The sequence below is a fragment of the Colobus angolensis genome, unplaced genomic scaffold (assembly GCF_000951035.1).
Source record: "Colobus angolensis palliatus isolate OR3802 unplaced genomic scaffold, Cang.pa_1.0 Scaffold35, whole genome shotgun sequence".
Taxonomy (NCBI): domain Eukaryota; kingdom Metazoa; phylum Chordata; class Mammalia; order Primates; family Cercopithecidae; genus Colobus; species Colobus angolensis.
Genome location: NW_012116821.1, coordinates 4,796,447 through 4,812,285, shown reverse-complemented (window position 1 = coordinate 4,812,285; position 15,839 = coordinate 4,796,447). Strand labels below are relative to the sequence as shown.

General features: G+C 45.6%; 1 protein-coding gene across 1 annotated transcript in view; it reads right to left on the bottom strand.

Moving 5' to 3' along the window:
* Positions 1-15,839, bottom strand: part of FNDC1 (fibronectin type III domain containing 1) — an 81,746-nt gene that overhangs the window by 59,399 nt on the left and 6,508 nt on the right. The window contains exon 4 of the mRNA XM_011952779.1: positions 925-1,131. Coding sequence (XP_011808169.1) covers positions 925-1,131 — 207 coding nt within the window. The remainder of the gene's footprint in view (positions 1-924; positions 1,132-15,839) is intronic.

Genomic DNA, 15,839 nt, shown 5'->3' with positions numbered 1-15,839 from the left:
CCGTCTCAAAAAAAAAAAAAAAAAAGATACAAAGTATTGACCCTGGGTGTGTCTGTGAGGGTGTTGCCAAAGGAGATTAACATTTGAGTCAGTGGTCTGGGAAAAGCAGACCCACCCTCAATCTGGGTGGGAACAATCTGATCAACTGCCAGCTCAGCTAGAATATAAACAGGCAGAAAAATATGAAAAGAGAGACTGGCCTAGCCTGCCAGCCTACATCCTTCTCCTGCGCTGGATGCTTCCTGCCTTCGAACATCAGACTCCAAGTTCTTCAGTTTTGGAACCTGGACTGGCTCTGCTTGCTCCTCAGCCTGCAGATGACCTATTGTGGGACCTTGTGATTGTGTGAGCTAATACTTAATAAACTCCCCTTTATATATATATGTGTGTGTGTGTGTAGCATATATATATACATATACATGTATATACATATATACATACATATATACATATACACACACATACACACACATATAGTCCATTAGTTCTGTCCCTCTAGAGCACCCTGACTAATACAGCCTGACTTGCAGTTTCACTCGGCTACCATGTCTCATCTTAATGGGACCCAAGGCCCAGTGTCCTAGGATTTTAAGATAAAGCTTCAAATAACAAAATGACAAAAACAGCCAAGATGACAAGATTAGATTCAAGTCCAGGAAAATGGCCTGACTTGAGTCTGTGCTGTCGGGTCAGGAAGCAACTGACAGGCACTAGGAAGGCAGCCTGGGGCTACCACTAACAAAAGGTTAAAATGATGGCGTCCAGAATGGAGATGGAAGAAACAGTAGAGATTCAAATCATTGCAGCACCTGGCAAGTGGACATTACAACTAAAATACAATGCTCTGTCATGAATGAGCTTCTCAATATTGAAATGGTCCCAAAGACCATGGAAACATTGAATACCAATGAATGTGAAACTCACCTAGCTTTTTAATTTCGTGTGTTCGCTCATCTCTTGTCAGTGGAACATAATTCATCTTCCGGCCACTCTCCCCGTAGCCCAGGAGAAAACCCCGTGATTTGCGTGGACTCTTGGCTCCAGACAGGCGTGGTGCCTTCCATGCAACGGACAGCCTGTCATCTGAGGACCGGACACGCACACGCAAGGGCTTGTTGGGCACTTCCTTTTCTTAAAGAGGGCAGGACACAAAAGTGGTTAGACGGTAGACCACTTAGAGTTTGCCATCATGCACATAAGGCTTCCAGACACTGAGCCTCAACAATTAGCTGCGGAGCATCAAACATACATGTCTTGGTAACTAATTCTACTAAGGACATTTTTCCCCCAACAGTATCCATATTCTATCCACATATTCTGCCCCACGTTTCATACCAAAAGGTCTCAAGAAATTAAAATAAAACATTCCATGTTGTGAGACTGCCCGCCAGAAATCTTGAATGTTTTACAGTGTCCCTTTTTATCTATTTCCTTTTGTCCCCGTTAGGCCCAAATTACATATTCTCTGGCAAGAGCTAAAGGTCAGTATAAAAATATAGCAGAGAGACATTATGTGCTATTTATAACTCTCCTCCAGAAAGTTTTTTCCCTGTAATGTAGAAAAGATGGGCTTTCCTTGACTTTACAATGAATCATTAACTGATTTCTATTTTGGTCCTAATTTTTCTTCCATGTCTAAGTCTTGCTCCTCCAGACAAAGCCTGGTCATGCTACACCATTGCTGCTATCCTCTGTGTCTGCTGTTTCTTTTTTCTTGCTACATTAATCAATTTTGAGAAATCCTCTTGCTAAGCCAATCAATCTCAAGAAACGCTCTCACTGTGAACTTTCCCAAAGCGGGGCATTCTGGTGGTCAATACTTAGGGTTTAACATTTTGCTTGTATACCAAGTAAGAGCTGGTATGTTTGGAAACAAGGGTTATGGATCATGTGACTACCACCTTGCCCTCTTTTGGAATATGCCACTAATTACATTGTAAGCCCTCATTTGGGGATCCAGTTAGGCTAAAGAGCATCTCTTTAATTGTGTAAGGCAGTTACTTCCCAAGCATTCTTCCTCCATATATACATTAACCCCATCGCCAATTCTAATTTTATTAGACTGGAAAATTCCCAGCTAGGCTAACATTTCAACACTAAGACATAAAAACAAAATCTAATATCACGATTTAGCATACTCTTCAAGAACACATAAATCAAGAGCCTTTGGAGCTGCTGAAATGGCAGACACCTGGTTCCAACGTCCTGAATCTAACCAAAAGGAATATCCACTTGTAGATTAGCTGGAGTTACCCAGCCAGTCACTGGGCACCCCATTCCTACAGGCTACTAAGAGAACACCATGTCATGTTCAACAAATACTTTCCCTAACAATCAAAGTCATAATTGTTTTAAAGTATTTTTGTTTTCAGTCCAGAAGTATAATCCAGTAAAATGAGCAGATCTACTGAGAACACACACACGGGTCTTATATGAGTCAGCTGAAACATGAATCATTGAGCAGAGACAGCATCCTCTGCCCTGAGCTCGGCTCCAGTCCTGAGACCTTCCCAGCCGTGTGTCTGGGGATGGAAACCGCTCCTGGGGGTTACACTGTCCCTGCTGGGCCTTGGGGAGGATGGCAGGTCTCTGCTCCAAGACAAACGGATTCTGACTCGGCAATCCCTGACACTCAACAGTAATAAGCTGCAATAAAAAATGTTTAAAAGGTCTTTGAAGTTTCCTGAGGGGTGGGGTCCCTGAGGAGTCAGGAGTGAAGTTCCAAGGACAAGGAGCCTGGTCACAGATGGCACAAGCTCGTTGCCTGCAGTGTCTGCCAGTGGCTCTGTCCTGCACAATGCCAGGTTCACTAAACATGAGCCACACACCCCAACAGCAGGGGCAACAGCTTCCTGCTCACTGCACACACTTCCCCCTTCCAGGCTCTGGCTTTGCTGTCCATCCTAGGAGAGCAGGCCCACTGAACAGCTTTGGGGACAGGGCCGAGGCTGGCTCTTGCAATCCCCCTATATTATGAAGTGTTTTGCTCTGCAGCAAGCTCTCACATAGTTCATCTAGTTGTCCTTACAACAGCTCCAAGGTAAGTAGGATAGAGTCATCACCCCCATGAGAAATCTGTGGTTCACAGAGGGGAAGTAGTAGCTGACAGACGGTCACATACTGTTTAGGGCCAGGCAGGGACCTGAGTTCAACCATTTTGATTCCCAGTTTCATCTCCTTTCCATGGTGCCCCTTTCATTTAAGCTCCCCCTTACCCCATGGGCCATCCCACCAACCTCTCAACCTCTTCTAATTAATGTGAAGCAAGGGTTTTGAGTCAACAGGCCCCCTTCAGAGTATTAACACACAACTGCCTTGCCCAGTAGGCATTACATATAACAAACAATATTCTCAGCAGTTAGCAAAGGGACAAGAGAAGGACTGTCACCAAAGACCACCCGGGAAGAACTGTTCCTAGACAACATGGAGCTCGCTGTCTCCGTAATAACCGGAGTGAAGTGAGAATGTCCTCCCTCTAAACACAATTGTTTCTCTTTCAAATCTTTGGGTTTAGAAAAACCAACCCCATTTTTTTCAAGTATTTTGAAAATTTCCTTTCTTTAATACTCTGGGTTATATATACCATCAAACATCTTTTATAGATCATCTGGTAATCCTCTTTTAAACTGATGTGCATATTAAGAAAACTAGCCATATGGTTCAAATTCATTTGCAATTAAACTATTTAAGTGTTTTCTCTGGGCTGTATGTGATAGCCTCACCAAAGCCTTCTGAAATTCTCTAATAAATCTTTGTAAGTCTTTTATCTTGAAAACAGGAAGTCACAACTGCCAAGGGTAATGGAACTCACATCTAACAGCGTTAAGTGTACTTCAGACTTGGCTGGACACATTCCCTCAACTGCTCTCGGTGCAACGTAATCAGGTGAATTGCACCCAGAACTGGCTGATAACAGAAGACCTACGGCAACTGATTACATGTCACCCACTTGGCAGGTCCCCTGGGTGAAAAAATTACCATCCAGATTGCAGCAGGCCTCAGAAACCAGACAGGATTCAAATATTTCTCCTGATTTGTGCCACCGGCTTTGCAAATTGGCAAATTTGCAAGTACAAGTTCTGAACTTGTACAGAATCAAAATCTTTTTTTTTTTACAAAGAAAAAAAAATCTAAAACTCAATATGATGTTTTACCCATTCTATGCTAGTTAAACTTGGTAGCTTCTGAATTGGGCTTGAAGTCACAGGCTCTAAAGTCAAAGTCTGCATCGAATCTATTACAGGCTATGTGGCTTAGACTTCTCTCCAAACTTCAGTTTCTTCTGTAAGATAGTGCCCAGCATTTGGGCTTTGTAATATAACCATGTAAAACGTTCGGTGCCATACCTGACATATGCTGTATTAAGTACACTAGTTGTGTTTGTGGCCCTGACAAAAATGAAATCCCTCGCTTACTAGATTCACTACCTGAGTGGGCAGCCCCCTTCAGAATGGGAGCTGTGAATGTATCACAGAGCTTACTACCATGCCTTGCATACAGGGGCACTAAAAAAAGTGTTTCAAAGAAGCAAATGTGAACAAAAGAGAGGGCTTATTGCCAAGGACCCTTTACATTGAAAATCTTTTCAAATCTGAGGTTGCCCATAGCCAGATGAAGAGTGTTATTCATCATCTTCATCAACATCTAGCAATTATCAGTGACTAAAAATCCCTGTCTTCGTTGGTGTAAAAGAATGCATGACCACAGCTGTCTGGTGGCCGCTTTCTCTTGGCCCAGGTCTTGTCTGGCAGGACATGCTCACTTCCCAGCAGAATGTGAGGTTTCATTCCGTCTACAGACTTGCAAAGCCGCAATTTATCTGGTTTGTCCCACTGACCAATCTGACACTCCACTGCGCTGACCACCAGCTTCACCAAGATGGTCCTGGTGTTTATCCCCGTGACCTGAAAGAGCAGATCTGCATGCTCACGGGCCTCCAAATACCCACCTCACCCCAGACAGCTGCCCCACCATCCCCAGCACCAGCCTCCAGGATAACTGTGGACATCAATCTGCATGTGGGGGTGGGGGTCAGGGGGTGTCCAGCCATTTAGACCACAACCATGGTGCTCAAAGTTCAGTGTGCACCAGAAGCACCTGGTCAGGTGAAAACACACCCTGGCCTCCCACCTCCATCAGGACCAGGCCTTCTGCACACTCCTGATGAAGAAGCTTGATAAGGAAGAGATGAGAAGCCTGAGAGGAAGAAGAAAGAAGGGGCAGGGAAAGGGGAGGGAATGTGTGTCTGGGAGCAGTGAAGGTCAGCTGCTGATAGCCGGATGGGGGCAGGACATCAGCTTTGTGGACCACACTCTGCATATGAACTCCCTGACCCTAGCTCATGCTCAGGCCCAGTGCTGCCTGACATCTCCAAACTTGGTCAGCTCCAGCAAACACCTTCCCAGCCTGCATCCATCACAGGCTCATTCTTCCTGTGCAAGTTCTGACACATAATCCTCCTGAAACACCTTTGAATTAATTTACAGTACTCTTCTACATACCCAATATTTGCAACACTTACTGTAAAGTCCCTCTTTAATGCCATATTTTCTCTCCCATAAGCAGCCTCAATATATGTAACTATGTACTGGTTTTCTGTGATATTTGGTTAGGGCCAGCTAGTTAACAATAAGGAGAAAGGACAATTGGCAGCCATCCTTGAAATCACCCAATCACAGCCCATTTGCCGACCAAAGAAGTGAGGCTCAGAAAGGTTAAGGGAACATCTCAAAACCAGACAGCAGGAAGCTGAAGCCAGAATTGGCACCCCATCTGTCAGATCGGTAGCCCTAGCTCTCTCCATGGCAGCTCTTGTTGAGAAGCTCATGTTGGTTGCAGAGTTGGTGTCACCAGTGAGCATCACACCTTCTCCAGGGGAAGGTCCTCTTGGTGCCTCCCAAACCCCACTGATGAAGGATGTGGTGGGCAGCACCAGGATGCCCTGGCAAGACGTGCATGTGCCCTACCTACAGAGAAGCTGGCACAGTTCCCAAGGACCAGACTGCTCTTCAGGGGACGTCAGCACCATCTGTCCCATCAAGATCTGCTCGTTGCACTATTCCTCTTAAATGTGTAAGTGTCTAGTGCAAGTGTCTAGTGCTCTGGGAAAGATTCCTGATGAAGAGTCAAGCATCTGGCCAGCACGCTAAGGACAACAGCACCCTGCTTCCTCCAGAGATGCCAGAGGAGCGCCCCTCAGCCAACCCCTGCAGTAAGTAAACTCTTACTGCATTTTCAGGGGTTGGAAGAAGAGAAGAGATCTTAAAAGCAGGGGGAAAAAAAGATGAAAAAGAGAAAAGAAAAAGAGAGAAAGGACCTTGATCTCCCCTGAGCTAATCAATATCAATTACTAATGTCATGGATCGTGGAAGCCCAAAGAGCCTTTATAAAAAAAAGCATTTGCGCTAACTTTCAAAACAAACCAGACAACATCACCACCTTGAGTTCGAGATTTCTGCTGCCCACAGCAAGCATCCAATATTTCAGAGACTCTGGCTCCCTGTGTTCCAGGATCCTGCCTGACATACTGGGTGTCATCAAATCAGGAAGCCTTAGGAAATGCCACTTGATATGAAGTCAAGAAAGGGACGTTGCTGTCACTTGCTGGTGCAAGGCTGCCGGCATCTGTGTCCCCAAGTGTGGTACCCTAAATCCATCAGGACAGTCTCAGGTACAAAGTAAACTCTTTAAGCCATCCTGGGGCCACTCCATTTCAAAGAGTTTGTGTTGTCTGTTTCACAGAAGAAGGGCTGAATCACTCTATCACTTAACTAAGCTTTCTTCCAACTTCTCACCAAAGTTTATCTAACAGCAGAGAGAATGAACCCCTCCCCAGAAGCCTGGAGCATGGAAATTCATTCCTAATCTTCATTTTTATCTCAAAATTGCATTTACATTTTGTAGATCACTCCATAATATTTTGGTGTTTGTTTAAAAACTAAAAGTAGGCTGGGCATGGAGGCTCACAGCTGTAATCCCAGCACTTTGGGAGGCCGAGGCAGGCGGATCACCTGAGGTCAGGAGTTCAGGACCAGCCTGACCAACATGGAGAAACCCTGTCTCTACTGAAAGTACAAAATTAGCTGGGCTTGGTGGCGTGCACCTGTAATCCCAGCTACTCAGGAGGCTGAAGCAGGAGAATCGCTTGATGCCAGGAGGCAGAGTTTGTGGTGAGCCAAGATCGCACCACTGCACTCCAGCCCGGGTGAGAAGCGCGAGACTCTGTCTCAAAAAAAAAAATTAAAAATAACATTTGAATGCCTGGCCATCAAGAAAATTCTCCCTGACCTTATGCCTTCATGGAATCTTGGTTGTGTCACGTTCTCCCAAGTTCTGGGGACCCCAGTTTGAGAAGCCCTGAGAATCACTGGTATGGAAGTGGCTTCAGGATGTCACCCAAAATGTCAATCAGTAGCTGACTTTGGTATTGACCCTAGTAGAGTGCTATGAATATCAACAAAAACTACTTTGTGCTATCAGTTTCACGGTAGAGGTCTGAGGCTGTGCTGGGCTACAGAATGCCAAGTGGCCCTGAGACTGTGGTCATCCCCTGCATTAGTGACAATGCAGAGCTCTACACGGGATGGCCATGAAGCCCTTCCCATGACCACAAGAATTAAGAGGGTCTACAGTTGCTTGCATGGATACGGCCCTCAATTTGTATAGATCATAAGCCTTTGGAGGGGAATCTTTCCCTTATCCTACCACTGTGTAGGCAAGGCTAGAGTCTCTGTGACCCATTTGTGGCAGTGGCTTATCTCTAGGCCCAGAAGACCAATACCAGTTGCTCTCCTCAGCCATCTCACAATTCTGATGTAGACATCGCTGTGCCATCTGCAACAGCAGCTTGGGGTCAGCCCTATCCCGAGTCCGGCTCACTCGCTCCCCATCCCCAGCCCAATCCCCACCAACACAGTGCGGAAGGATCAGTCAGCTTCTCTGGGGGACTAGCTATGAAAGTTTCCTCCATTATTGGCATGAGTATATAGAGACAGTAGAAGCATCTACTCTAGATCCATCTGGTGGTGCTTTAGTTCTCAGCCATTCCCCTACAGGATTCATGAGGGCCACAGAAACCAAAGAAGGCAATAATCCTTTTCCGGTCTTAATGGCTGGATCCCTACAGTATAACACAGAGATGGCCTCATAGCCTATAAGCAAAGAGAAGGCATGTTAAATATTCTAAGGAAAACTAGACCTCAGTTCAAAGGGTTTTGATTTGTTGGGGATTGTTTGTTTCAGTTTAAAGTTCTTCTGTATTTGTTTCCTTTGGGAATAGAATGGTAAGTAATGCAGTTGTCTTCTGGCAATCAATGACCTTGTTTTGTTGAACGGCTATTGGTTACTTCAACTTTTAACTGTTCTGCAACACATACACACATTGGCTTCACTTGCAGATGAAAGATCCAATTACAATGTATGAGTAGGTTGTTAACTTTAAAGGGAAGTGCTTCCTTTCAGGTCGAATATCTGAATTTGCAGGGATCCCACAAAAGCTGCTTCCCCTCTCAGAGGTATCACAGATCCACACCTGCCCTCTTTTTCTCGCAGACATCCGGAGAAAAGCCCAGATATCAATCAGAAAACAGCAACTGAACCCAAGATGCTGGCCTCATCGGAAGTATTAGGTTTTATTAAACTACCGTAGGTTCTTCCAGGACTTGAACGCAAGCGCTTCATGCAGGGCTGCCCAGGCAGGGACCACCATCTCCCACCTTCCCAGGGCCCCCGCCCCTCACACTCGGAACAACCGCTCATCAGTCTCTGAAATAAGCACACGTCCTGGTGTCCTAAAAAAGCACCTCACCCCCACTGTTTGCATCCTCACATGAAATGTCTGTGATTTCAGCTCAAAGGTAGGAAAAGGCTGTGTCCAGTCAATCTCTTTTCTGGCCAGCTAGCTCCTTCCTACCTCCCTTCCATGGCATTTCTGTGGGGGTAGGGGGGGTGCAGTGCCAGCAGAGACTCCTGAGGCCTTTGCTTCTCCCCAAGGACATCTAGCTAAATGGAGTCAAACAGTTCCTCACACAAACCTCCATCTCCCACATTTTTATTACCTAAAGAATGGGCTCTACAATTAACAAAGTCTAGCTATATTTTAATATGAGAGGCAGCTTTGAAACGAGCACTCGGATAAAGAGATCCAAGCCCTTAGGATGGAAGGGCTCATTCTGGGGCAGTACTTCCTTGGGAGGGAGTAATGGGCAGGCCACCCCACAGCCCATGGATCTGGCTGTGCAAACACCTCATCTTCATAGACCAGCCAGCCCAAAGAATTCCAGTTTTCCAGTTTACAGATGCACACATCTTTTTTTTTTTCCCCCCAGGCCCTCAAGTAGCAAAAGGCAAGAAATAGAATCTCTGATTAATGGTAGCACCAATCTGAGTTCAACAAACTGGCTTGCCCAAAACCCCCTGAATCAACGTTGAACTACACACAGATGACCCCAATCTTCTCACAGGCACCTCTGCAACATCCAAGCCCCAGCTCTTGTCAACACTCTTGTCAATGCCCACTCCTCTACCAAACACAAGTATGGGGCAGAAGCCACTTCCAAATGCATTTCCACTGAACAGACATCTCCTGAGCATCCACTGGGCAACTGCCCCAGGCTCTGGAGATAGGAAGATGAGTAAATCAAAGTACCCTGCCCTTGAGGAGCTCACCTTCCAGGCCATGAACCAGAAACTTTTGCCCTGTGAAGTGCACACTAAATAAAACTAATATTGGCATGAGAAAGCTACTGCGAAAATAATGCCACAGGCATTATTAATTCCCCATTGGCCAAAGGCTTTGATTGAAATTGTACTGGGAAAGAAGGCAGTCTTTGATTCATAATTAATTCCATGATTTTGAATTGGAGTACATGTTAAGCACGAGTCTGGTGCACAGCAGCTCCACTGCCTGGCTGCAGAAATATCTAGTGGAGCTCTTGCTTTGCCTATTGGTTTACTGTGCTGGCACCTTTTGCACCAAGTGTCAATGACACATGTCAGTTTAAATAAGTTGACATGGCCAGCTCCACTGGTTCATTCAGCAGAATTCCGCCATTGCGAACAGAGGGGAGGACACTCAACAAGGGGACCCTTGGAGAGGTGCTTTCCAGCGTTTCACTGGCGACAAGTGTTTCTTCTGTGTACCTTTGGTGTGTTCAGGTACATTCTCAAAATGCAGAAATTACAATTTAGCATTTCTTCCTTCACTAATATGACTTTTGAATGCACTGACCTAAAATATTCAAAGTAGGATAAAGAAATAAGAAAGCAGCCATTTGTTCAGTATGACAAATGGTTTCCTACTACTCACAAAGCTTAGCATCATTCATTAAAAGTGGAATCAGTCCACTCAGCCTCATAGATTCATGACATTTCAAAACTAAAAGGAAACTTGGAACCTTAGAAAGAACTATGGAGCCTAAGAAAGTTCTTAGAAAGGAACCTAGAAGCTACTTGATGAATCCTATCATTTCATGGCTGAGAAACCTGAGATGCTTGGAAGACAGGGGTTGCTGATGGCTGAGTGCTAGTCAGGGCCTGAACCTGGAGCCGGAGCCAGGTGTTCAGGGGTGAATAGTGTCGAGATTACGGTTTGGTGGATTAATTATACTCTTGAATTAGCAGATTGGGGAGAGAGCCATCTCAAGACATTAGGTTTAGAGTTTTCAACTTCCACATCAGTCATATTTAAATAAACTGTCAAGATAATATGTCTGAAAATTGGTGCTCATGTTGATGAAATAGTGACAGAAAAGGCCAAAATACAAGTTTGGGGTATACATGTCCCATCATTCTGTAGATATGTCCATGAAAAGAGTGCTAGATAAGAAATATTTGCAAAGCCAAAATATTTACAATGCCGAACTTTGGTTTTTCGTGTTTTCATAGTTTCATTGTTTTGGTGTCAAATAATTAGTTCAACAGTAGGTATTAGCTTTCTGAGCCAGGCACTGGGAGGGATCCAAAGATGAATCCCGCCCCAGATCTGACCTCAGGTCTACCATGCTTTCCAAGAAACTGATGTAGATGAAGTCAGCCTTAAAGAGAAGGTGACAACAGCCCTTCCTTGGAGCCAGCAGGAGGGAAGGGAGCAGTGAGGGTTCAGGAGGGAAAAGAAGGTCAGCTGAAACCTTCATCCCACCCAGGGAAGGCAGAAGCAAATCACCTACTAGAAGTGAAAGGAACCCAGGCCAGGAAATGGGCTGGAGCAAAGTGGTGACATTTTGGACTAGCCACTGTGGCAGAAAGAAAGGAAACTGTGTGAGGACAATCAGGAAGTGGCCAAGCAGCACTGAGGGCCTCGATGAAGTGAGAAAACCAGCTCTGACAAGCTGTTGTAACTCAGATCAGATCAGCTTTTCATCTGTTTCACAAAGCCCAGTCATCAGCATGGCAGACAGAGAAAGCTGGGGGTCCTGGTGGAGCGACGGGCACAGGCAGCACTCCAGCAGTGAGGCCGCTGAAACGACGGGGGCAGACCTGCATGTGGAGTGTGGTTGGAATGATGAGACCTGGAAAAAGTAAAGAAGAAACGGGACAGTGGCAGCTTCTGGACCCCACAGCTGGGAAGGGTCTACAGGTCCAAAGTCTACTATAGTCTGAAATGAAGCTTCTGACGCGAGGGCGTTGAGGAAGTGAGATGATGGTGATCAGATGGGGATTCCAGGAGTCTAGATTTTGGAAGGGATCAACTCTATCAGTAACTTTAACTCCATGAGGGGAGCTGGCAGTTAGATCCAGGAGGTGAGAATATCAAATGGGTCATTGTCATGGATGCCTGGCATAGAGACCCACTATGCGCCAAGTGCCTGAAGGTGTTGGATTTAGGGAGCAACCCGGAAGTCAGTGGGTGACCAAGATAAGGAAGGGAATGGCTGGTCCACAGGTGAGTGTCATGCAGCATCAACTGGAAATAGCCAAGGAATAATTGTGGACTCTATGCTGAACTTGAGTCCAACCTACCGTTTGTCAAAAAAAATGAGCAAGCATCATGAATTATATAATGTAAAGAAAAATGAGGCAGAAATTAGACTTTTATTTCAGTCCTAGCCCTAGTGTAGGCTCCAAAACTCGAGAAAAGCACCAAGGGCTCTATTTTTAGAAAAACCTTAAAAATGATTAAATAGATATGATCATATTCAGAACTAAACTTAACCAGAACCTAACACGGTTTCCCAGATGAAGAGTTTGACAAAAGCTGACTAACTAGCTGGGCTGAGGCCCTAGGCTGGTGGGTAGCAGAGTGGACACGTGTCTGTGTCCCTGTCCTGACCCCCAGCTCCTGGCTCTGCACTGCCAGGTTACTCAGATCCAGTTACAGAAAAAAACCAAAACAACTTGCAGAAAAGAAGCTGCAGAAAAGCTACATAATAGTATTCCAATAAATGAACAGACTTGTGACATCTCTTCCCTGGGGACAGAACAAGAGGATACAGGTTTCCATCCCAGCAAGAGGGATTCTGCATTAAGTACAAAGAAAGCTTTCCGGCTGGGAGAAGTGAGATGAGCAACACAAGAGGAGCCAAAACTGCTGCCCTCGCGCCACATTCTCGCTTGGTCCTGTCATTTCCTGAGTCCCGAGAGGTTTCATATTTGGACGACTGACTAGTCTGGGAATTGCTTAAGTCTTGCCCAATGTCCAGGACTCTCTGGTATGGTCCTCCTCCTCCCTACATGGCTTCACCCTCACAGTCCCTTACGATCTCAACTTGGTGCCGCCGTCTTATCAGGGTCTCCTAGGCTCCCAAATCCTCACTCCCATCTGCTTATTCTCTATTACAGTACTGTTGATTTTTAAAATAATTTATGATTGTGTTACAGGTTTCATTGTGCCCCCTCTGCCAAATTCATATGATGGAAGTCCTAACCCCAATATCTCAGATGTGACCATATTCAGAAATAGGGTCTTCAAAGAGGTGAGTTAAAATGAGGCCATTAGGCTGGGGCCTTAATCCAGTTTGATTGGTGACCTTATAAAAAGGAAATGTGGACACACAGATACCAAGGATGTATGTTTACAAAGAAAAGGCCATTCGAGGACACAGCAAAAAGGTGACCATCTACAAGCCAAGGATAGAGGCCTCAGGAGAAATCAAACCTGCCAACATCAGGATCTTGGACTTCTAGACCCAATCATCAAGAGAAATAAATTTGTGTTGTTTAAGCCACCCAGTCTGTGGCATTTTGTTATGGCAGCCCCAGCAAATTAATAGATTATATGCATCATTGTGTGCATATTTGTTTGTTATCTTCCTTTCTTATTAGAATATAAGTTGCATTGAGGTGATCCCTTGTCTAGCTTGTACCTCTAGCACCTAGACCTTCACCTGTAATAAGTGAATTAAATAATTAAAGTCCTATTTTTAGGTAAAGACAATTCAGTTGAGATAGCTGTAAGCCTGCAAAAGGAGATCTTCTGGAATCAGAACTGCAGCCATTGTTTCTACCAGCTTAAAAGAATAGCCATTCCTGGCCTGGTGCAGTGGCTCACGCCTGTAATCCCAGCACTATGGGAGGCTGAGGCAGGCGGATCACGAGGTCGGGAGATGGAGACCATCCTGGCTAACATGGTGAAATCCCGTCTCTACTAAAAAAAATACAAAAAATTAGCCGGGCGTGGTGGTGAGCGCCTGTAGTCCCAGCTGCTTGGGAGGCTGAGGTAGGAGAATGGAGTGAACCCGGGAGGCGGAGCTTGCAGTGAGCCCAGATCGCGCCACTGCACTCCAGCCTGGGCGACAGAGCAAGATTCTGTCTCAAAAAAAAAAAATAAAAATAACATTTGAATGCCTGGCCATCAAGAAAATTCTCCCTGACCTTATGCCTTCATGGAATCTTGGTTGTGTCACGTTCTCCCAAGTTCTGGGGACCCCAGTTTGAGAAGCCCTGAGAATCACTGGTATGGAAGTGGCTTCAGGATGTCACCCAAAATGTCAATCAGTAGCTGACTTTGGTATTGACCCTAGTAGAGTGCTATGAATATCAACAAAAACTACTTTGTGCTATCAGTTTCACGGTAGAGGTCTGAGGCTGTGCTGGGCTACAGAATGCCAAGTGGCCCTGAGACTGTGGTCATCCCCTGCATTAGTGACAATGCAGAGCTCTACACGGGATGGCCATGAAGCCCTTCCCATGACCACAAGAATTAAGAGGGTCTACAGTTGCTTGCATGGATACGGCCCTCAATTTGTATAGATCATAAGCCTTTGGAGGGGAATCTTTCCCTTATCCTACCACTGTGTAGGCAAGGCTAGAGTCTCTGTGACCCATTTGTGGCAGTGGCTTATCTCTAGGCCCAGAAGACCAATACCAGTTGCTCTCCTCAGCCATCTCACAATTCTGATGTAGACATCGCTGTGCCATCTGCAACAGCAGCTTGGGGTCAGCCCTATCCCGAGTCCGGCTCACTCGCTCCCCATCCCCAGCCCAATCCCCACCAACACAGTGCGGAAGGATCAGTCAGCTTCTCTGGGGGACTAGCTATGAAAGTTTCCTCCATTATTGGCATGAGTATATAGAGACAGTAGAAGCATCTACTCTAGATCCATCTGGTGGTGCTTTAGTTCTCAGCCATTCCCCTACAGGATTCATGAGGGCCACAGAAACCAAAGAAGGCAATAATCCTTTTCCGGTCTTAATGGCTGGATCCCTACAGTATAACACAGAGATGGCCTCATAGCCTATAAGCAAAGAGAAGGCATGTTAAATATTCTAAGGAAAACTAGACCTCAGTTCAAAGGGTTTTGATTTGTTGGGGATTGTTTGTTTCAGTTTAAAGTTCTTCTGTATTTGTTTCCTTTGGGAATAGAATGGTAAGTAATGCAGTTGTCTTCTGGCAATCAATGACCTTGTTTTGTTGAACGGCTATTGGTTACTTCAACTTTTAACTGTTCTGCAACACATACACACATTGGCTTCACTTGCAGATGAAAGATCCAATTACAATGTATGAGTAGGTTGTTAACTTTAAAGGGAAGTGCTTCCTTTCAGGTCGAATATCTGAATTTGCAGGGATCCCACAAAAGCTGCTTCCCCTCTCAGAGGTATCACAGATCCACACCTGCCCTCTTTTTCTCGCAGACATCCGGAGAAAAGCCCAGATATCAATCAGAAAACAGCAACTGAACCCAAGATGCTGGCCTCATCGGAAGTATTAGGTTTTATTAAACTACCGTAGGTTCTTCCAGGACTTGAACGCAAGCGCTTCATGCAGGGCTGCCCAGGCAGGGACCACCATCTCCCACCTTCCCAGGGCCCCCGCCCCTCACACTCGGAACAACCGCTCATCAGTCTCTGAAATAAGCACACGTCCTGGTGTCCTAAAAAAGCACCTCACCCCCACTGTTTGCATCCTCACATGAAATGTCTGTGATTTCAGCTCAAAGGTAGGAAAAGGCTGTGTCCAGTCAATCTCTTTTCTGGCCAGCTAGCTCCTTCCTACCTCCCTTCCATGGCATTTCTGTGGGGGTAGGGGGGGTGCAGTGCCAGCAGAGACTCCTGAGGCCTTTGCTTCTCCCCAAGGACATCTAGCTAAATGGAGTCAAACAGTTCCTCACACAAACCTCCATCTCCCACATTTTTATTACCTAAAGAATGGGCTCTACAATTAACAAAGTCTAGCTATATTTTAATATGAGAGGCAGCTTTGAAACGAGCACTCGGATAAAGAGATCCAAGCCCTTAGGATGGAAGGGCTCATTCTGGGGCAGTACTTCCTTGGGAGGGAGTAATGGGCAGGCCACCCCACAGCCCATGGATCTGGCTGTGCAAACACCTCATCTTCATAGACCAGCCAGCCCAAAGAATTCCAGTTTTCCAGTTTACAGATGCACACATCTTTTTTTTTT